This window comes from Toxotes jaculatrix, chromosome 15, assembly GCF_017976425.1.
Source record: "Toxotes jaculatrix isolate fToxJac2 chromosome 15, fToxJac2.pri, whole genome shotgun sequence".
Taxonomy (NCBI): Eukaryota; Metazoa; Chordata; class Actinopteri; family Toxotidae; genus Toxotes; species Toxotes jaculatrix.
In genome coordinates this window covers 2,292,699-2,314,999 of record NC_054408.1, presented here as the reverse complement: position 1 = coordinate 2,314,999, position 22,301 = coordinate 2,292,699, and the positions used below count along the sequence as shown (strand labels likewise).

General features: G+C 42.5%; 2 protein-coding genes across 2 annotated transcripts; one reads left to right on the top strand and one right to left on the bottom strand.

Moving 5' to 3' along the window:
* Positions 1-4,620: 4,620 nt before the first annotated feature.
* On the bottom strand, positions 4,621-9,698 carry dnajb11 (DnaJ heat shock protein family (Hsp40) member B11). The gene is made up of 10 exons (XM_041058134.1): positions 9,524-9,698; positions 8,808-8,964; positions 8,132-8,229; positions 7,794-7,926; positions 7,451-7,593; positions 7,065-7,147; positions 6,897-6,954; positions 6,661-6,772; positions 6,414-6,573; positions 4,621-5,821 (listed from the first exon to the last, which is right to left on the bottom strand). The coding sequence occupies exons 1-10, from the start codon at positions 9,595-9,597 to the stop codon at positions 5,757-5,759; spliced, it is 1,083 nt and encodes a 360-aa protein (XP_040914068.1). The 5' UTR covers positions 9,598-9,698; the 3' UTR covers positions 4,621-5,756.
* Positions 9,699-10,685: 987 nt separating this feature from the next.
* tbccd1 (TBCC domain containing 1) lies at positions 10,686-16,322 on the top strand. Its single transcript, XM_041058055.1, has 9 exons — positions 10,686-10,853; positions 11,455-11,519; positions 11,605-11,871; positions 12,131-12,295; positions 12,502-12,618; positions 12,771-13,020; positions 13,193-13,379; positions 13,465-13,995; positions 14,411-16,322. Exons 2-9 carry the CDS (start codon positions 11,457-11,459, stop codon positions 14,622-14,624), a joined length of 1,794 nt encoding a protein of 597 aa, XP_040913989.1. The 5' UTR covers positions 10,686-10,853; positions 11,455-11,456; the 3' UTR covers positions 14,625-16,322.
* The last annotated feature ends 5,979 nt before the right edge of the window (positions 16,323-22,301 follow it).

Genomic DNA, 22,301 nt, shown 5'->3' with positions numbered 1-22,301 from the left:
ACCCACACACACACAGGGACATGTTCCCATCTTCTCCAGCCTCGATCCCCTCTCTCTCTCTCTCTCTCTCTCTCTCTCTCTCTCTCGCTCTCTCTCTCTCTCTCTCTGTGTCTTCTCCTTCATGGCTGAGAGCTTTGGTCCAGGATCAGGAGGCAGAGACGGCTGTGTATGCGGGCCCAGTCTGCCCCGGCCTGCCCAGCATCAGACTAAGTGCCTCTGACAGCCCACTGCACAGTTATTAACTGTGATCCGCCACCACAGGGCCTGGGCAACCCCGCTCCGAGGGGAGGGTCCACCAGAGGGCTCTAAACACAAAGACCGCTTTCACCTCGCCCCCAGTCTTCTCTGTACTCCACCATGCTGACCCCCCCTCCTCCTCCCCACGCCCGCTAATACATATTTACATCATTTCATAGACTGTGCATACAGTTTTTCTAATATGTGCCCCATTCATGTGACCCTGGAACGGCTGGGAGGCTGCTCTGCCAACTGCCCAAGCCCCTGCCACTGATGGGCTGAATTAAAAATGCTTTCGTAAAGTGTAAACTTTACTGTGAAGGTGGGTTTTTTTTTTTTATGAAGGATTACTGGAGGGCATATACACATACAGACCACTGTAACATACAGCCAAGGCATGTACAGCGCAGCCTCGTCGGCTTTTCATCGGCTTTATGTTGCCAGTGGAATGCTGTCCGTAGCCATTGTGGCTTTCATCCATATAGGTGGTCTGCAGCACTGTTTGTCCTGCGCTCGCCTTCCAGCCACCCCTTCTCTTCCTCAGGATGTGGGAGACCGGAGAGCCATCGGCCCCTTCAAACAACAACACAACACGGGTCATTAGATGACAAAATTGGGAGAGAAATAAATAAATGTTAGTGTGAAGGAGGACAGGGAAAGAAAGAGAGAGAGAGAGACAGAGACAGAAGAGAAGAGAGAGTGAGATTCATAATGACAGTTGACTATGTTTAGCCCCCAGAAAGGCATTGGGATAAACAGCAGCTCGTCCTAGCTAACAGGAGGGCTTTAAGTCGCTGAAATGAAAACCCCCAAAGCCACTTTTTCCTGCCCACATTGGCCATAATGAGAGCCCCACCATTCAATTGTTGAATATTTGAGGCTTTTCCCTTTGAGGTGACTGGCTTTAATATAGCAACACGACATACACAGTGGAGCAATGGACGTCCCCAGCAGTGTTCAAAGCTGTGGCGGGATAAGGATACGGCTGACATGCATTATTCCTTACAAAAGCTGCCCTTTGTTTGCTTTATGCTCAGATCCCACAAATTGTAGGCTTTGTCCGTCAACATTTTTTATTTCGGGCAGAGTCCTTTTTTTCCCTCCTCGCCCCCGTCTCCCTCTCGCTGTCCTCCCTGGCCTTGGCAAGTTGTGGTGCTTCACAGCACTGATAAATACACACACATTGTTGTCTGTTGAATTCATCCTTGCTGCTGCTCTGTAGGGGCTTGAAGGGAAGGAGGTAATGTGTCAGTCTGTTTCTTGCTTGGCTCAGTGATGTAAAATTCAACCCAGATTTTTGAGAACTTCATGATAGTGACATTTTCAATTTCCTTTCTCCCTTTTAAAGATCTATATTTTAATATAGAGGCGTACTCTCACCTTTTTATGCAATTTAAAGGTGACAGAACGTCAGAATTATATTAACATATAAAAAATGTTTGCAGGATTTTTCACACACCTTGATGTGTAAAGAAAGAAAAATGAAATTGTTTTTGTTTTCATGAAACCATGGAAAGAGAATTTAATTTGCTAAAAAAAAAACAATGACACAACCATCATAACATCGTCCTTTTGTGTGAGTAGATTAAAACAGTATGAAAGCCTCAATATTTAATTTCATGTCCGGCTCATGTTTCCAAATAATAAGTCAGACACTTTATCTTCATAACAACTCACAGTCTCTATATGTGAAAAAGTCTGTCCTCAGAATTCTCATCTGCATGTTGGAGGACATGATTCATTAATTCCTTAATGTTTAAAGAAAATGTGAAATACACATGCTGTCCATCAGCAGGTGTTCACATTAACAGGAGCAGCTTCAGTGGTTAGGTCTGCTGTCATACGTCCTCAGAAGATATCGAGAATTTTATATTTCAAGTTTTGAAATGTTGTCAAAAGTTCCCAAAATTTTTGGGAAATGATCATAACATTTTCATGTTCTGCACCGAGAAACACTCCGGTGTCGTTATGGAGCTGCTCTTTACAAACCCAGCGTCTGACAGGTCAGGCACCATTAACCGAGCACACTGCCGAGTCAGAGCAGGTCAAAACACCCATTGGCGCCACCACACACACACACACACAGACGCACACACGCACACACACAGATTGCTCAATTAGCCCTCCTTTAGCCTGTGCCTCTCTTAACCCTGCAGCTACACTTACAAGTCATTACACTCAGGGTCAAGTGTGATCCCTGTGCTTATCTGCATCAGCAACGGGCAAGTGCAGGCGTGCAGGCTCCTGCACACACACACACACACATGCATACACACACACACACACACACACACACACATATTACACACAGGCATACACACACCACACAGGGCTCTGGTGAGTGTTATGGGTAATAAAAAGTGATTTAGGGAGGGATGTGATTGAAGAGGCAATGCTGCCCTCATGTGCTCCACAATTTGTAATTACAAGTGGTTAGAAGATATTATTAGTGGATGATCGGTAAATCCCCGTCATAACTCACTCAGGCCGCTCTCCTCTGAACCACATCTCATAGAGAGGGTCACACACAGTCACCATTCACTGTGTGCACCCTGACCAGACCCTGAGATTCTCATGGTAACTTATGTTCATGAGCTGAACAAACAGTGTTGAAGCACAAACACACTTTTCTGTGAAAGTGCTGAATCCTAAATTTGGAAATGTGGGATAAAGCTCTTGATTTTTTTTCTTTTTTGTGCAGTAAATAATAAATAAGAACAGGAGCGGACTGACAACGGCATATAGGGATTACTGAAGAGGCCTAGTTGGCACAGGCCCAGATGCCCCCAGTTATCAACAACCGCAAAGAGACAAAAAATGACTGCAAACAGACACGTCTCTCTCAGCCTGGGTGTCTTGCTCCTATGGAGGGCCCTCTTCCATTGTCTCATAATCCATCCATGGACATAGGTGAGAGACAGTTCATTCACAGGCTTTAGCTTTGTGCACTGCAGAGGCCTTAAAAGCTCTGAATCTCAGTGGTCCTGTTGTAATAGTTGGAGCATTCGACTGTGAGGTGACACAGTCAGATGTTTTATCTGAGCCGGATCACAAAGCTTCTCTTCTCCTCTCCAAAGACTCTTCAGTCTGAAAATGACTAAGGGATGTGTGGTGGGCTGGGAAGGAAACTCCCTTTACCACAGCCCTGCTATCTCTGTGGGAGTTCATTATACACACAGACCGGCCACACACACACACACACACACACACACACACACACACACACACACACACACACACACACACACACACACATGCATGTGTAAACACAGGAATACACACAATCATTCATAAGCACACATTGTATGCACAGTGTGCACACATGCAATTTCTTCTGTGAGAGATCATTACAGACACACACACTCACACCCATTTACACATTCACACACGGTCTGTGACATGAACACTGGTGGGCAGATGTGTACACCATCCACCACACTATAAACATACCATCATGAATATGTTTCTGTGCACATCCCCTGCCCCACCCATGCAGACAGACTCTCCGACAACCTTCCACCCACAAGGTGTGTGTGTGTGTGTGTGTTTGTGGCCGGTGCATGTGCACACCTACACGTGCATTGTCTAACTCCTCACCTTAAAGCTGCACTTATCAGTATTTTATGCTGCTAAATGCTCCACAATGCTCACCACTTAGTCACTAACTGTGTTTACCTGCTGTTTGGTGCTGAGACGTTAGCGCACAGTGGACTGATCCAAGCTTATCTGCTGAAAATAATAAATAGGAGATGATAAGCGTCGCCTGTAGGGACAAACCCACAGAGAACATCGCCCACATCACTCTGCATTCCCCACCTACGGAGCGTTTCAGCCTCTTTTTATACAGACCGGTGTTTCAGCCGTTTCAGTTCACTCTCTTTGCTCTCGACCTCGTTTTTGGCTTTGACACGCAGCTGTTTTCAGAGGTCAGGCTCTAAAAACCCACTGCACATTGTACCACGTGTTCAGCACAAAACAATAGACAGCAACTAGTCAGGGACCACAGTGGAGCATTTAGCAGCCAAATATCCCCCTCAGGAGCTGATGTAAACCAAAACAAGGACAGTAGAGCAAGACCTGGAAGAAGAGAGAATATTGAAACATGGCTCCAATATAATGCTAATGCTGCTCTGTGTCTGCAGGATGTGTGAACAGGTATTTAACATAATATTGATAAGGTGATAATATTTCAGTGTTGTGCTTATGGTTTGTTGCTCTGCTGTTAAACAGATTTAACCATCACTAGTACTAAGCCCAAAACTTTAACCAAGTCTTAACCCTGAAACAGGTCTTGAACACTTAGATGTCAGGGTTACTTACTAAAGGTCATTAACTAGACTCTGGTGCCAGCTACTGGTGAATTTGGGGTATGACATCTCATCAGAATTTGTAGAAATCTTTATTTGTTTTTGTCAGTCAAAAGTACAATTATCCCCTACAGCACTCAGTAAAAATGGCCAAATAATTCACATTTAAGGCCATGACACTCTCGTAAAATTGGGAGACAGCGTTGCAGTCGATAGTAAAAACAGAGAGGAGGGAAATCCTGAAACCACATTATAAACCCAACCAGCCAGCGATACCCAGCAGGGATGCTGAGACATCATGGTGTGGAGTCCCTTCCAGTTAGAGGTGTTTGGCCCAGACAGCCAGAGCGCCTAGTGGTGCTGGAGGAGGTGCAAACCACCACTCCCCCCCCCCCCCCCAAAAAAAAACCCAAAACCAAATGTCACTGTTTAAGTTAAGAGGTCAACTCTTGTCACAGTGAACCTGGGAGTTGTGCAATGTGGACAGCTCTCCCATCGCAAAGAGCCAACATAAATTAGGAAAACTAAAACACAACAGAACAGGTGAGCTTTGTTCTTCCCTATTTACAAAGTAATATTGAGCAGGAATCTGACCAGAACGAAAACCGTTTCATCACTCAACAGGTGAAGCTGGGACATTCATAAAACAATAAAGGACCAACTGGAGAAACCTCTGGTCTTGCACAGGTTTAAAGTTGTTCAGAAGTTGGTCGTGGACTTTCTTCTTCTCCAGGTGTCCAGTTTGACAGTAGCTCGTCCTTCAGCAGATGTAGTGGGTGAGTGAGTGTCAGACTCTGGCCTCCACAGAGGTGCAGTGGTCGACTCTTTAGTAAACAGTGTTTGTTTGATCTTAACACTTCACTCAGATTGAAACGGGGGAATCTGATTTTTTAAAATAAACAAAAGGCCTTATTCCAATGTAATGTAGGGACAAAAAGAGAGTACAACAAAGACATGGCATCGTTTCCATTTATACACTTCAAATAAAACATCTGCAATTGTGCAACTGCTGAAAAGATGTAGAACATTAAAAAGTAAAAACTAAATTGGGTTCAAGCCATCCTGAGAACAATCTGAAAATAATAAATACACCCTGGCCAGAATTACGGAGCACGTTCCTGCTGATTGAACATGTGAGTGCGAGTGTGTGTGTTTGTTTGTTTGTTTGTTTGTGTGGCAGATAACTCAGTCCAGGCTGTGTCTGATGGTGTGTTAGTATCCTTGTAGTCCATTGTAAACCTTCTGTACAGAGCCCTGCTTCAGAAGACTCCGAATACCTGAAACGACACAACGACAAATGGACATTTGTCAGATAATTTACAAAAATGTTGTGTGATTTTATTGGCTATTGATTTGACTATTGAAATGGGTTAAATTTACTTGTAGTATGTCACAGCCGGAGAACTAGAAAACCTCAGAGTATATATTTTCAAGTTGTACTTTATAAAATGTTGTATTGTTGTATTTGCATGCTATAAACAGTAAAGTATTTAACAATTTAGTAAATACTGTTAGAAATTAAACTAGTGATTGTCCACAAATCCTTTTGGTAACACTTTACGTCCCCCTATTCACTAAACAGAAGCAGTTTTTTTAAGCTGGAAACATTTCTCTGGCATTTTTCTTTGGGAAATGAAACAGCTGACTTTAAAACAGCACCTTATCTGGCCCTCTGAAACACTGACGTTTGGCAGCACAGAGCTCTGTCTTGGATTTTAAAGCTAAAAGATTAAATTTACAGCACACAGCCACCAGTGAGGGCAGTGCTCTTCCATAAAGCTGAGTGAAGCAGAGGCTGTTTTAAACTTCTGCGTAGGATCGATAACATTTAGTTCCTAACACATCCTCTGACTCCTCCTTCATCCTCACCATCTTTCTGCTGTTCATCGAGCTGCGTCTGAGGAAACTCCACGTCGAAGGTGATGATGAGGGAACCTCGGATGTTGATATTGTCAAAGTTCGGCAGGCCTTCTCCTTTCTTCCACATCCGAGCGCCGGGTTTAGTGATCTTGTCTCTCACTATGTGGACCTGTAGGCAGAGAAAAATGAACCATTCAACCACAAGCTCCTCTTTGTTTAAATAATATGAAACTTTAACGTTTTTCTTTTTCAGAACCTTGTGTCCGTCCAAATGTACAATGTCCATCTCAAAGCCGACCAGTGCCTCCACCAGGGAGATGGTGACGTTTGTGTACAGGTCGTCTCCTCTGCGCTCAAACACAGGATGTCTAGACAAGAGCGTCCATGTATCACGTTAGCATCTCACCAGTCTAACACTCAGTAATGTAAGTATTTTGTCACACACCACAGACACACAAAAGAAGTTTCACAGTAAACAAAGCTTGTTCATACTTCAACACTTTAATGCGGAAACGTAGATCTCCAGGCTCGCCGTCGATGTGAGGTTCCCCTGTGGTCACATTTAAGACACTAAGACCAGGTAATTTAAAAAAAACAAACAAACAAAAAAAAAACAACAGCAAGCAAAACTAATTTGTATTAAGTTCTATGTAAGCTTACCTTCTCCGATGAACGGGTACTCCATTTCATCTCTCACTCCCTGTTCAATCTCTACCTCCAAGGTTCTCTCTTCATTTACCAGCCTGTGGTTGAGGAGAACATGATGGAAAACGTGTTGTGATATTAAATTTATACAACTTTCCTAAAGGTTGACACAGCTTTAATATACTGCCCACTCAGCTGCAGCCTCCAAAATGACCAAACAGTTCAATTAACACTTCTCTGAAACTGTCAGAATTACAATGCTTACTCTTTCTAACCTAAAAAGATTTGACTTGAGTCCTGGGACAGGTCTTTGACTGGGAACCAAGAGGACTCTTGAAATCAAGAAATATAGATTCTCCACAGTCAGTCAACAGGAGTTTTTACACAGAGCAATGACTTACTTTACGTTGGGACACTCATCGCACACCGTCTCCTGGGTCATCTGGAAGCGTCCAGGTCCGAGCTGCGTCGTCCTCATCTCCTGTCTGCAGTTGCACTTCCTCTTGCCAGGGGCTTCTTTGGCGACAGGCTTGTTACGCACAACCTGTGTGACGAGAAAATGAGATTTAAAAAAACAAAACAAAACAGTAAACACGTAAATTGGCAGAGAGTAAATCAGATGATGCATCAACAGGCTTTGCAGTTTCACATGCATGTTCATTCAAACACTGTGAGTAATTACAAACTTTGAATATGGATAACGAGTGCCCACTGATAATTTCGAGAACAGGATTTTCTCCTTACCTCCACAAAGTTCCCAGAGTACACCTCTTCAAGTGTGACCTCCAGGTCTAGTACTATGTCATTTCCTCTGGGGATGTTCCTGTCCTGTTGCTGTCGGTTGCCTCCAAACATGAACCCAAAGTCACCAAAGAAGCTACAGAGGGAGGACAGAGTAACATTAGCCAAGTCCATCTTTCTAAAGGTACTGAAAAGTAGTTACATTTAAAAAATATATTTTTTTGTCTTCTGGTCGGACCAGTCCTTTAAGCTGACCTTATAACAGACATTTAGCTGCATACAGTAAAGAATCCCACTGTTTCTCAGTCCTGTAGAAAACCACCGGAGCTAATGAAACCAACCTGGAGAAGATATCGTTGTGTGAGCTGTGGTGACCCTCTTTGAGTCCATCTTCTCCGTAGGCGTCATACTGTTTCCTCTTCTCTTCATCTGACAGCACCTACAAATTAACAACCAGTAAGCCACAGAACATCCACATTCCACGTTGTTTTTAAACATGGATTTCAAGCAGCACATGGAACCAATAATATTCAACATACAACACATAACATTTCTATTTTTAAAGTTTATGAAATAAAAAGAAAAAAAACATGCATTAAAATTTGAAGAAAGGTTTGTATTTAATTGTACTGAATTTTAAAAATCTGTTTTCATAGTATGTTATAAATACTGCTAATAAATGCCTAATATGGGGGCCGTAAGGTAAAGGGTTAACTTTTAAAAAGCTTATCTGAATCCACTCCTAACGATCCACGTCTGGCTTTACTGAATACCAGCTATGCAGCGTAGCAGCCAATCAGATGCAGCCACACGGTTTAATGGACCAATCACAGTGACCGTACCGTTTCCAACAACAACCAAATAGCCAGCGTACAAAAGACTTTGTATCTGTTTCCATACAAAACCTACAACACGGTTTCCTGCCTGTTATGTACATACAGCAATTATGGGTCAAAATACGTCCCTTCCTTCACCGATCGCTGACATCAAGCACGCAACGACACAGTATTGACCCACCTCATATGCTGCACCCAGGTCTGCAAACTTGTCTTGAGCCTTTGGGTCGTCCTGGTTTCTGTCGGGGTGTAACTGGAGAGCCAGCTTTCTGTAGGCCTTCTTGATGTCCCTGACTGATGCACTCTTGCTCACTCCCAAGATCTTATAGAAATCTCGCCTACATGAAAGAGGGAGGTTACACAGTGGTTACACAGAGGCACGAGAAGCTGTAGCTAGATAACGCTGCTGTTACTTTTAGGCAGCTACCTGTACGCTATGGGCTACGACTTGAGTAGCCCACAGACTAGCATATTTGTTTACACTATGTAAAATTAAGAACGCCGACTCAACTATTGGCAGTCCCTGATGGCTACGTATCATTTAATGTACAGCCAGCTATCACTGGATTACTTTGATACTGCGAAAAAGCTTAAAAATGTGACGATTTTAAGGCAAGTTCTGGAGCATAGCTAGCTACTACCGGTGTAGTTTCACTGCTATGAAGGCTAGCTCCTAGCAAGCTAAGCTAGCTAGTCATCCAAAACAAGTGCTGAACGTAAACGTTTAGCCAGATAACAGCGAAACACAAGGAAACGCTTATTAGCGCGTTAGCTCGGTGTGTCAGCCTGACCCAGTCCACTCCACACATGTAGAGCAGGTTTAGGCCAATCACAGTGGAACATGTGTACCAGCTGGCGATGCTGCTTCACCGCCGTGTCCGAGCACAGACCACTTACCCCGCAAGCACTGTCGTGATAACATAAAGAAGCAGGCAGCACACATGGCAGAGGTTTTTCCCTTTGGAAGCCATAAGTGAGATCCCAGTATTCCTACAGGAAGCAGCAAAAAACAGCCGGCTTTTCAAGGTTGGGTCCCGCTGCCAGTCACAAGCCTTCTTCCTCCTGTCAGGGAAAGCCCTCCCACTGGATGTGTGCAAGTCCGCCTCTCGGTCCAAACTCCGCCTGTCATTAAAGAAACATACTCATCCTGTGAACAACGCGTCCGTTTTTTCAGTATGTGATGTTTCCCTCCTCCGAGAGTTCAAAATTCATTTATGAATTCAATTTAACCATTAAAAAAAAACAGCGCTGTGTTTTTCTCGCTGTGTGAAAACTGTCCACAATTAAGACTAATGCCGCGTTTGTGTCATATCAGTTAAATCGGAATTATGAGCATTTCAGTGGGATAAAAAAGTTCCTACATAGGAGCAAGAGATCCAAACTGAAGGCAGGAGAGTTGTTTGTAGTTGTTCTGTCTCTCTTTGTAGTTGTTTTTATTTCTATTTTTTGTCTCATTGTGGTAATTATAAGATACACCTTTATTAGTCCCACAATGGGGAAATTGCAACGGACCTGAGTCTCCTGAGTCTCCTGAGAAGGTAGAGCGTCTATGAGTGTCTTGGAAGTTAGGGTTAGGGCATTTTGTGTAATATGTTACAGTTTAGAGAGACAGGAAACAATGGCAGAAAGAAAGAGGAGTTGAGTCATGGGTCCCCTGGGTTGGTAACTGAAACATGAACTTTGCAGTTATGTAGCAGGTTATGCACTGAAACCATATGAACACCAGATGCCCTGTAGTTGTGTGTTTTAGGGCAGATGTTTGCATCTCTGTGTAGTGATTTTGCAATTATTTGTAGTTTATATAGCCAAACTTTTAGTTGGTGGAAATCACACAAATGGTAAAAACAAAAAAAAAATTGAAAGTTGCCCGGACTACCAAAAACAAAACAAAACAATTTTATCCACACACTTAAAAAATAAAAGTTAAATTAAAAGTGCTCCAAATGAGCTGGCCACCGTCCAGTGATGCCCGTTCTTCCCATTCCGCCTACATTACATGAATGCAGCATAAAGCGCGCCCTCGCAAGCTGCGCGCAACAGATGCGAGAGGAGGCGCCAAATAGGAAGAGCTGCAGATATGAGCGAGTGTCCGGTTTTACTCTCACGGCAACAAGCCGCGTGAACGACAGGACTCATCTTTACTCCCACTTATGTTTGACTTGACCCGTCGGTCCCTCTCCCGCCGAGACGGAGCAGCGCGCCGCTGGGACGAGGACAAAGGCTGAAAGTAAGAACAAACTAGCCGCACTTCTGCCTCCTCTGCTAGCCTGTCCAGCTAACGGCAGCTAAGTTAACTCTGCAGAGATAACTGTGGTTAACTTGGACAGAAAACAGCCCTCCTTCCGCCGCCCAGCTGCCTCTCACACGCATCACAACAAGAAGCGAGTTAGTGTTTATTTAATAGCCGGTCTGTTCGGCTTGGTCTGAGCTCAGAACCATCTCGGTTAGCCGGACAAACTTGATATTATGATGCGTCAGGTGTTGATGACACGAGCAGCCTGGCTGCCGGTTGTCATGGGAGCGTCAAGGCGTCAGGTAGGTGTGGACGGGATGTGTTTGCAACCATAAATTAAATGAACGGCATATGAGCAAGGTTTTTTCTTATTATCATGACTGTGCACTTGTATGTTCAGCCTCACTGCAGCTGGTTATTGAGAAAGGCTGCTCGGATCTCCCCTCAGTTAATCTGAGTTTAGTGTTTAGGACTGTAATGCAGTAATTTTGCTGCCATGTGATTCAAAAGTTTGACTTTCAGTTGCAAAAACCAAACTGTACTTGCTGACATTTCTCAGTGTATAATGTGTTCAGCTTGTTTCCTTTCTCCTCAGACATGGAGGCAGACAGTGTGAGCATATGGCCACGCATGGAGCCCTTCTTACTGGGTGCCCTGCAGGTGAACACACTTTGACCATTTGATGCAACGATGTATTCTACTGGATGTAGGTGTTGCAAAATAACCAGGGTTAATGTCCTTGTAGGTGGCCCCCTCCTCCAAACTCAGCCTGCACTACCTTCGAAAGATGGCGATCTACGTGCGGACACGGGAGGGCTGCTTCCCCGTGCTGGGCTGGCCCATGTGGAGGCACATTGCCTGTGGGAAGCTACAGCTTCCAGAAGACCTAGCATGGCTCTACTTTGAGACCTTTGACCTTCTCATAGGACACACCCCAGAGGAGAGGCTAGAGTGGGCAGAGTGTCTCTCCCAGTGCTCTTCCAAAAGTGAGCTGGACCAACAAAGGAACAAGGTGAAGCAATGACGGGGGTGGAGTTCACTTTATTTAAAGGTTACATGTGCAAAAGGCTCAATTTACCCAAGAGTGTAATACCACCTCATCGTCCCAGTTAAACTTTTTGTACCACGTCTTACTCTTTTATGAGGCTGCTCATTGTATTGTGTTTTGCCCCAGGCAGAGGTGACTGTTGTTGTAACCATGCTCTCAGACGTGAGTAGGAGCTGCACATGGATTTGTGACTTTTGCTTCTTTTTCCCCTTTTGTACTCCAGTTGTCTGTGGACACACTGCAGTTCCTCCTCTTTCTCTACATCCAGCAGCTGAACCGTGTGTCTCTGCGCACCTCCCTGATCGGTGAAGAGTGGCCCAGTCATCGCACCCGCTCCCCCTCCCCCTCCCCATCAGACCGAGAGGCCAAGACTAGTTCTCAGAACAAGGTCCTTGTTCCTGTGAAAGACAGAAAAGATATTGATGACATTATTATATGTTTTTCAGTATTCTTTAACTCTGATTATTACCTATCACCCAGTGCAAAGCATCCACATTATTAAGTTTAAAGCCCAAATGTTATCATCCTCTCTCAGTTCTTGCTGATGTGCCACTCATAGCTCTTTTTTTTTTTTGTTTCTGTTTGGTTCAGCAGAACTGGGACGATCAGGCCCACCTGTCATTTGTGCAAAGCCATCTACCTGAGATTCTGGAGCTGCTGGTGGAGCCAGGACAGCTGTCACAGTCTGGACAGGCCCTGAGAGACTGCCAGGTCTGTGGCCTCACATCCTGCATTGCTTTACAGCAGCGAATTTAACATAGCAATAATAGATATTTTTTAAATTTAATAACAGATGAACTTCTAAAACAAGCTTTCCTAACATTTTATGCAGTGTGGCTGATTTGGAAGTTATCTTTTTCCAGATATCCCTGGAGGCCGTGCGGAGCTTGGGCCTGCTCCTGGAGGGCTCCGTTTGCCGCAGCAGAGCTGTCCAGCCTGTCCACAGGCTGCTGACCAAAGGTCCACTTCAGACACAAGCTGGCTACTCCACACTCAGCCGCTCCTTCCCCCTGCACAAGCTGCTCTCCTGTCTCCAGCACAGCCTCACACTCAACCCCTTTGGGATAACCGCCTGCCTGCGCTCAGGCAAGAAACTAGCCTGGGCTCAACAAGGTATCCTATCATCTGAAGTTACGTTTTATATTGTAGTTCATTAAAGTCTGTACACTAATTTTGAGACTGTGTATCTGACTGTGGTACTGTATGTTCAGTGTGTGTACAGCCATCTCTCTTTCTCTGCCCATCTGTCTGAATTTCTCTGACAGTCTCTGTTTGTGTATTCTAGTGGAGGGGTCAATGAAGAGAGCCAAAATAGCCAGGAACACCCACATGGCTCCACCTGGCAGTAAAATGGTGCTGATGTCCCAGGTCTTCAAACAGACCCTGGCTAAAACCTCAGACAAGCTGACGGGCGCCAACATCAAAATCCACAGATGCTCAGATGCCTTCATATACCTCCTCTCACCTCTCAGGTAAGTTTAGCTTCCATTAATAAAGGTTATGTGGTGAACTTTTTGGGACACAGTTCGTTTGTCACTGTTTTTCTTGCCCCTACAGATCAGTCAGCCTGGACAAATGCCGTGACAGCACAGTGGTGCTGGGTCCTGTTGAGACCAGCGTCCACATCCACAGCTGCCAGAACGTGCGGGTGGTGTGCGTGGCGGGCAGGATTGCTGTTGGAGCCTCCTCACGTTGCACTATCCATGCCTTGACACCCACGCGACCCCTCATCCTACCTGGAAACACAGACATTACACTGGGACCCTTCCACACTTTCTACCCCTCCCTTGAGGATCACATGGCCAGTGTGGGCCTAGCTGTGGTCCCCAATGCCTGGGATCAACCCCTGCTTCTTGGGACCGAGGGCCTCGTCAACCCCTCACTCAACACGTCGTCCAACCCAGACCCCGCCTGTTACCGCCTGCTGCCCCCAGCTGAGTTTCACTCCCTGGTTGTGCCTTTCCAGATGGAGGGCGACACGTGCGAAGTGCCCGGTGGTTTGCCGCCTCCATACCAGGCAGCACTTGATGAAAACCAGAAGAGAATTCAGAACTGGCAGAAGACTGTGATGGAGGCCCGGCTGAACAAGTGAGTGGCAAATCAAGCCCTTTTCATACTGTTATTAGTAAGTAAGGATTAAACTGACTAGCATTTAAACACCCGATCATCTGTGTCTGCGTAAAAATAAGTTTCATTATTATCCAGAGAGCTGTTTTAATCTGTGGAAAGCTATAATGGAACAGCCATTCCAGAAATCAATACGAATGTGAGTTAGCCACTCAGCTGGGGAGATATTATGGAGTTCAGTGGTGGCATTAGTGTCATAAAACCTGCTCGAGGGGCTCTGCACTCTACCCGACCCCGACAGCACAGAGAACTGCAGGGACTAATGTCTATATTATCATATTTTAACACTAATCTCTCCCACATCCTGTCTCGCTCCTGCTGTGTACTTTATGTCTTTTGTTTTTCTGTAACTAAATTTCTCATGTGTGTCCTCAAGGGACCAGAAGCGCCAGTTCCAGGAGCTGGTGGAAGTCAAGTTCCACGAGTGGCTTCTGGAAACGGGGAACAGGCAGGAACTCGACAGCCTTATCCCGCCCGCGATAGCCTCTTTAAAGGGCTCCAGTGAGCCTGTGACGGACACGCCCCAAGTCAATGACGCCAAACATGTTAGGAATGGACGGGCAGTGGGACAGTCACCTATGGCCTGCTGAACTGTTTACTCTCGCTTGGGTCTCAACCAGCGCAATAATTGTACCTGTAAATTAGGACAGTAGGACAGTATACAGAGACAGGCTACTTATAGTATTTGGAGCTCCTGTCTTAACAAACTGAGGAGACTGAGTATTTCAGGCATTATTGTGCAGTATTTTCTGGTTGTTTTCACCTTATTCTGGCAAATATGGAGCTGCCAATCCAGTTTTTACTGCAACTTATGTCCCACTCATTCTTGAGTGGAAAGCTGGGTTGGGCTGCTGTACAACTCTCTCTTAAGAAAAGGCAGCTACAGTTGATACTTAATGTGTCTAAGCCAAGGGGGAGTGGATTGGCATGTTGCAAAACAGCATCACCGGCACGTGATGCATCTGTGAAGTCACCACCCGCTTTTAAAGGGACATTTTGGAAAAGCGTAGATTTGAGTTCACGGCTCAATGTACTGTTCAGTAAATCTAAATCGCTGTGGATGCACATGTCGGCCACCACGACTGACTGTGACAGGCTGAGGATCTATCAGTCAGGCCCTAAAATATGTTCTCTTAGAACATTTCAACTCTTAAATGTAATAATAATAATAATTCTCAGTTTGACAATAGAACTCCACTTACTACCCAATGTTTGTGTTTAAAAAAAAAAAAAGCCTTTGTGTAAACTCTGTATAGTCAGAGATGTTTTGGAACCAAACTGTGCCCACATATGTAAACTACATGCTATTTTCTCTAAAAAGTTATTTTCATTAAGGGAAGTTAACATACACATATGAGCATTTAAAGATGAAGAATGTAGATGCAAAAAAGTTCAGCACTTTGGATATTAGGAACATGTTAGTGCACCTACAGTTAGTAACTCAGGACATAGTATTTTTCTGTTATTGGAATAAGAAAAAAAATATAAAACATAATTTCTTTTAGGTATGTAACTGCACCATCCAAACATAGAGGCTGAGTAACAGTACCTGCAGCTTCACTTCTTTCCGCAGGCTGAGTCTTTTAAGCATGTTGGATTTTTTTTTGCCAATCCCCAGTTACTGTTTTGACAGTCGGTTTTTTCAGCAGCTGTCAGGAGGGAATATTTGTTCTGACATCAGTGGCTGTGGTGTGGTTCACGCGCTTTTTGTTCTGCTCCGTCATTTATTAAGAACTTAAATTTCTTCTGTAGAACAGAGAGAGCTGATTGACTGACAAACAGGTCAGTTTTCAATAGTCACCAGACATGCTTCAGATCCTAAATGTTTATTTTTGTATGAATTCACCTTAATAAATATGTATATTTTAGCATTATAGTGCATTTTTAACAAATCTAATTTGCCTCCTGGACCAGTCTTAGTATCTAATTTCTCCCTCTCTTCCACTCATTACAGCCTGCTAACTGAGTTTTCACAGAATGGAACATACATGACATAAAACTGCTGCTTTTGTCTTCAAGGCAGCATTTTATTAATTATGGGAAGTTAAGCGAAGATGGACTTGTTTAAAAAAATGTACTGTTAAAATGTTATTTCATGTTAGAAAACATTAGTGTAAAAAATTCAAAATGCTGGGATGTGGTTACACTGTAAAATGCCTTACTGCTGTTGCTTACTTCAAAAACAAGCCCCTTAATTTAAACACATGCACCTCTATGTAGCCATTTTTGTACAAAGAGCACAATTTAATTTTGATTATTAAAAAAAATGAATAAAGCTTTTGACTGAACCTCCTGCTTATTGGTTTGGATGTTTTGATTGTGTCTTTACCTTTGGATGCAGCAATATGTAGTGATGGTCCTCTGACCCCCGAGGCTCCGACACATGCGCGGTAGCTCATGAAGCAATTGTATCGAACAAGGGGGGAGTTGTAGGTGTCAGCAGTGAGGATCACTTCCGCGTTCAAAAAGCTGCAGTTCCTCGGCTGCTGCTGGGGGCTGGCTCCAGAGGTGAGCAATTCTCCATTGACCTCCTTGTTAAAATATCCAACTTTACAGCCTGAAAAAACATATTTACAGTCTGGTACATTTTTTGTTTTTGGTCTCTGTTGATAGTTTCCACCTCCGTGAACATTGTGTTCACAGCTGGGCTAGGCGGCTACATCCAGAGGCCTCCGGCTACCTCCAGCGGTTGACAGAGGCTGCAGTGTCCGTGTTTGTTTGCCAATGTTCGGATAGTTTTTGTGACAGTATGGCTTGTTGTAGTGTGGACTGTACTAACCGACCGTCGAAGGAGTCTGTGTTGCAGTTTTTTCGGTAAGTAAATTTCTCACTATTTTACCTGGATGTTTGCACTAATTAGCATGTATTAGCATATTTTGCTGCTGGCTTATGACTTCATTGCCGATTTATGGTCGCTGCTGATACAGAAAGAGGACCGGAGCAGCTAATGTTAGGAACGCTGCTGCGGTGTATTGCGGGAATACTGCAAGTCTGTTTAAAAAGTCCGACATTGCATGGACAGAGCAGCTCCGTCAATAAGAGGGTTCTGTAGTTTGTTTGCTGCTGTAACTGTAAGTGGATAGTGGATGGAGGCAGCGGTGAAAGCCGGTAAATATTAAATATTGCTCCGAGCTAAGTGGGTGGGTTCTGGGCCGGCTGACCCGTAGAGTAACCGGAAAGTACACTCCCACTAAAATCCAAGATGGCGCAGCTCAAATGCCCATGGTTTGGTTTCAAAACCGACTCCCCGAAACCAATGGGTGACGTCGCGGCTTCTACGTCCATGTCTTATACAGTCTATGGCAGGGGTTTTCAAAGTGTGGGATAGTGAACCTCCCCTGAGAGAACTCAGAAGCATGCCGCCCGCCCTTTTTTAGCAGCAGGGAGGAGCAATGTCTCACCAATGTTGTGGGCTTTCCCCGCCTTCGCATTAAGCATGCATTAAGTTTCCGATTAAAAAACTGCCGCGGCTTGGTCGTTAAACTTTGGTGCTTGGTTTCAATATGACGCCGGAGTTTACATGGTCGCATACTGTCGTTAGCTAGCACCTCTTTGCAGATAACACACTGTGGCAGCGGAGCATCGTCAGGACCAATACACGAAAAGCAAAACTTTAAATAATCAGGGTCATACTTCCTCAGTTTTCTGCTCGCCCCAGACTCTGTGCCCTTTCTCACTTTCAGTTGAGATACTAAAAATCGATCCATTTTGCCCCTCGATGTTTACACTCTTTTTCTGTCTTTTCAGGTTTATTTTTTCTCTCGCCGCGCCTCCCCTGAATCCCTCTGGCGCCCCCCAGGGGAGGCGCGCCTCACACTTTGAAAACCGCTGGTCTATTGTATTGAACTGCTGTGCCGAGGTGTGGTTTGGTCACATGAGTACTGACGTTTGAAGCACTTGAGTCATGTTCGAAGCAGGTGAGTGCCATAGACTATAAGACATGAATGTAGCACGTGGTGCTTTGTGGGGTTAGCTACACATGCTAATCATAGTGTTTTTGCGTGGACTTCTGCAGATTTGGACAAAGTTGTTGTGGAAGGTGACAGGTTGTACAGTTTCCTGCTCTCTGTGCCAGATTTACCAAAGCAGTGGTGTCTTGACAGGGTGTTGTTGACAGTGGAACACGGTAAAGTTGTGTCCGGAGATGTTGATATCGTTGGGGGAGATGCCATTGATGATGGGGTGTGTTACCTTAAGGGAGGGTTTGAAAGAGATGTGTGGAAAGTATGACACATGCTTTTTGACAATGTATGGCCGTACATGTGCACTTATTGCAGGAGGCGGTCAATATGCACTTGTAAACTCCCATTCTTGTGATGCTCAAGGAATGGCAGATGCAGATGGGACCAGTGTAGTCTTGTACCATTTGATCCACCACATACACACAGTAGCCACAACATGTCTGGCCATCGTGTGGAATTTCAGCAACATGGTTCACCTCATATCCATTGTTTATTTTGGGTTGAGAACGTGCCACTGCTTGATAAAAATACAGATGAAGAGGTAGTTGACTTTTTAGACCAATATGTGACATGTCAACTTCCTGCAGAAGATCCTACATTGGTGGACATAGTCACATCAGTGCAGCAGCACTCAAAATGCCATTCAAAAACCTGTAAAAAGAAAAACACGGTTTGTTGTTTCAGTTTTCCCAAGCCTGCATCTGGTCGTTCATTCATATGTCGTGGCAAAACAGAAAATGAACAAAACACGTGTACATGCACAATTGACAACTCTGGCAATGCAACTGAATGTACATGTAACAATACTCAGTCCTGGTTGCACAAAATGAAAAAAGAGCATGCAAGTAACATCTTGACAGAAATCAAGACAGCTCTGGTAGATTCAAACAAAACATTTGACACAGTAGACCACCAGTTTCATTCCTTAGGGATTGATCAGGCTGTATTTGAAGAGGCTTGTCAGAAACTTGCACGTAACACACATGTGGTGTTGAAAAGAAACAAAAATTAAGTTTGGGTGAACCAATACAGTAAGAAACTGCTAAATGCTGGAATGCCAACATTGATATTCAGTATATAGTGGATGCATATGCTTGTGTTGTTTACATAATTTCCTATATTTCAAAGACAGAGAGAGAAATGGGATTGTTGCTGGCTAATGTCCAAAGAGAGGCATCCAAAGGTGGCAATTTAAGTGCCAAAGATGCCATGAAAAAGCTTGACGCTGTTTATCTCTAAAATTTCTATTGGTGATGCAGAACAGAGATATGTTGCAGTCTTTTTTACCTGTTTTTCTGAACTATTTTTTAGTATACTGTGTTTTTATTGCTGGAGCACAACAGAGCTCTGGTGCATTTTATACATTTCTACTGTGTTTGTTTGCTCTTTACATGTCCAAATCCTTTGCTTTCTCTACTTTCTCAACAATTAATCATGTACATCACAACTTACCCACCGACGTAACGCAAAAATACATAACACATTATAGATTATATGTCATAAATCCATGCTTTGATTCTATAGCAGTAATACCTACATATGTCATATACATTATTCAAAGTAAGGTTTTCTTTCCTACATTACAACAGCATTTCCACGAATGCCATATCTCATTCTAACTAGATATGTTGATAACAATATTTAAGAAATGCTGTTCAAATATAGGTTTTGCTTTATCTTTACATCACTTCAAAAAGCAAAAGGTACTGGTTATGGTACACCTAGTACACTAGGGTGGGGTTCGATTCCCTGCAGTGCCCTGCTAATAGATTGATGATGTAAGACCAACATAAAAACCTAAATCTACACAGCTTGTCATGACAACTCCATGTTAACACATCTATGTAGAATGTATGTATTTCCATTATATAGCTCACATGGCACACTTTATGGCTCCAATTAAAAGGAGCTCAACTGCACCAATGCCTCCACTATATTCTCTTCTTTCCAACAAGCCTAATCTCATCTGCTCTCCAGATATAGAGAAACATACACATGTACAAAAGACTTGTCTTCCCCCCAGTTGGTGCTGTATGTGTGTAGCATAATATGAACATGTCACTGTGTTCTCTTTTGTATGCTGATCAGTTTCTCCCTCTTCATCTAAGTCTGCTTTCCAGGTCTGCTTTCCAGTGAAATACATGAAAAATACACATATTTCCTATTCCGAGTAGTTGGCGCTATTTGTAGTCCAAAATAAGCCAAAAAAAGTCATACTTTTGTATGGCCTCAAAATGTCATAAAAAAGTCATAGTATAATATGGCTTGAAAATCGGCAAAAAAAAGTCCAATTTTTTTTTTAGCCTCAAAATGTCATAAAACTGGTCATAGTTTAGTAAGGCGTCAAAATCGGCCAAAAGAAGTCATTTTTTTTAGAACGTCCTCAAAATGTCATAAAAATGGTCATAGTATAGTAAGGCGTCAAAATCGGACAAAAAAGTCAAAAAAAATTTTCACCTCAAAATGTCATAAAAAACGTCATAGTATAGTATGGCGTTTTTTTCGGACAAAAAAAGTCAAAAAATTTTTTGACCTCAAAATGTCATAAAGAAACGTCATAGTATAGTATGGCGTTTTTTTCGGACAAAAAAAGTCAAAAATTTTTTTGACCTCAAAAAGTCATAAAGAACGTCATAGTATAGTATGGCGTTTTTTTCGGACAAAAAAATCAAAAATTTTTTTCGACCTCAGAAAGTCATAAAAAACGTCATAGTATAGTAAGGCGTCAAAATCGGACAAAAACAGTCAAAAAAATTTTCGACCTCAAAATGTCATAAAAAACGTCATAGTATAGTAAGGCGTCAAAATCGGACAAAAAAAGTTAAAAAAATTTTCGACCTCAAAATGTCACAAAAAACGTCATACTATAGTAAGGCGTCAAAATCGGACAAAAAAAGTCAAAAAATTTATTGACCTCAAAATGTCATAAAAAACGTCATAGTATAGTATGGCGTTTTTTTCGGACAAAAAAAAGTCAAAATTTTTTTTGACCTCAAAATGTCATAAAAAACATCATAGTATAGTATGGTGTTTTTTTCTGACAAAAAAAGTCAAAAAATTTTTTGACCTCAGAAAGTCATAAAAAACGTCATAGTATAGTAAGGCGTCAAAATTGGACAAAAAAAGTCAAAATTTTTTTTCACCTCAAAATGTCATAAAAAACGTCATAGTATAGTAAGGCGTCAAAATCGGACAAAAAAAGTCAATATTTTTTTTGACCTCAAAATGTCATAAAAAACGTCATAGTATAGAAAGGCTTCAAAATCGGAAAAAATAAGTCAAAATTTTTTTTTACCTCAAAATGTCATAAAAAACGTCATAGTATAGAAAGGCTTCAAAATCGGACAAAAAAAGTCAAAAAATTTTTTGACCTCAAAATGTCATAAAAAACGTCATAGTATAGTATGGCGTTTTTTTCGGACAAAAAAACTCAAAAAAATTTTTGACCTCAAAATGTCATAAAAAACGTCATAGTATAGTATGGCGTTTTTTTCGGACAAAAAGAGTCAAAAAAAATTTTGACCTCAAAATGTCATAAAAAACGTCATAGTATAGTATGGTGTTTTTTTCGGACAAAAAAAGTCAAAATTTTTTTTGACCTCAAAAAGTCATAAAAAACGTCATAGTATAGTAAGGCGTCAAAATCGGCCAAAAAAAGTCAAAAATTTTTTTGACCTCAAAATGTCATAAAAAACGTCATAGTATAGTATGGCCTTTTTTTCGGACAAAAAAAGTCAAAAATTTTTTTGACCTCAAAAAGTCATAAAAAACGTCATAGTATAGTAAGGCGTCAAAATCGGCCAAAAAAAGTCAAAAATTTTTTTGACCTCAAAATGTCATAAAAAACGTCATAGTATAGTATGGCCTTTTTTTCGGACAAAAAAAGTCAAAAATTTTTTTGACCTCAAAATGTCATAAAAAACGTCATGTTATAATATGGCGTTTTTTTCGGACAAAAAAAGTTAAAATTTTTTTTGACCTCAAAATGTCATAAAAAACATCATAGTATAGTATTGCGTTTTTTTCGGACAAAAAAAGTCAAAAATTATTTTGACCTCAGAAAGTCATAAAAAACGTCATAGTATAGTAAGGCGTCAAAATCGGACAAAAAAAGTCAAAATTTTTTTTGACCTCAAAATGTCATAAAAAACGTCATAGTATAGTATGGCGTTTTTTTCGGACAAAAAGAGTCAAAAAAAATTTTGACCTCAAAATGTCATAAAAAACGTCATAGTATAGTATGGTGTTTTTTTCGGACAAAAAAAGTCAAAATTTTTTTTGACCTCAAAAAGTCATAAAAAACGT

Coding starts and splice junctions, on each gene's coding strand:
- dnajb11 (XM_041058134.1), bottom strand. CDS start 9,597: ATGGCTTCCAAAGGGAAAAACCTCTGCCATGTGTGCTGCCTGCTTCTT. Junction 8,230..8,807: donor ACCTGGGTGCAGCATATGAG/GTGGGTCAATAC, acceptor GTTAATTTGTAG/GTGCTGTCAGATGAAGAGAA. Junction 7,148..7,450: donor GATGAGTGTCCCAACGTAAA/GTAAGTCATTGC, acceptor CCTCAACCACAG/GCTGGTAAATGAAGAGAGAA.
- tbccd1 (XM_041058055.1), top strand. CDS start 11,457: ATGGAGGCAGACAGTGTGAGCATATGGCCACGCATGGAGCCCTTCTTA. Junction 12,296..12,501: donor AGACTAGTTCTCAGAACAAG/GTCCTTGTTCCT, acceptor TTGGTTCAGCAG/AACTGGGACGATCAGGCCCA. Junction 12,619..12,770: donor AGGCCCTGAGAGACTGCCAG/GTCTGTGGCCTC, acceptor ATCTTTTTCCAG/ATATCCCTGGAGGCCGTGCG.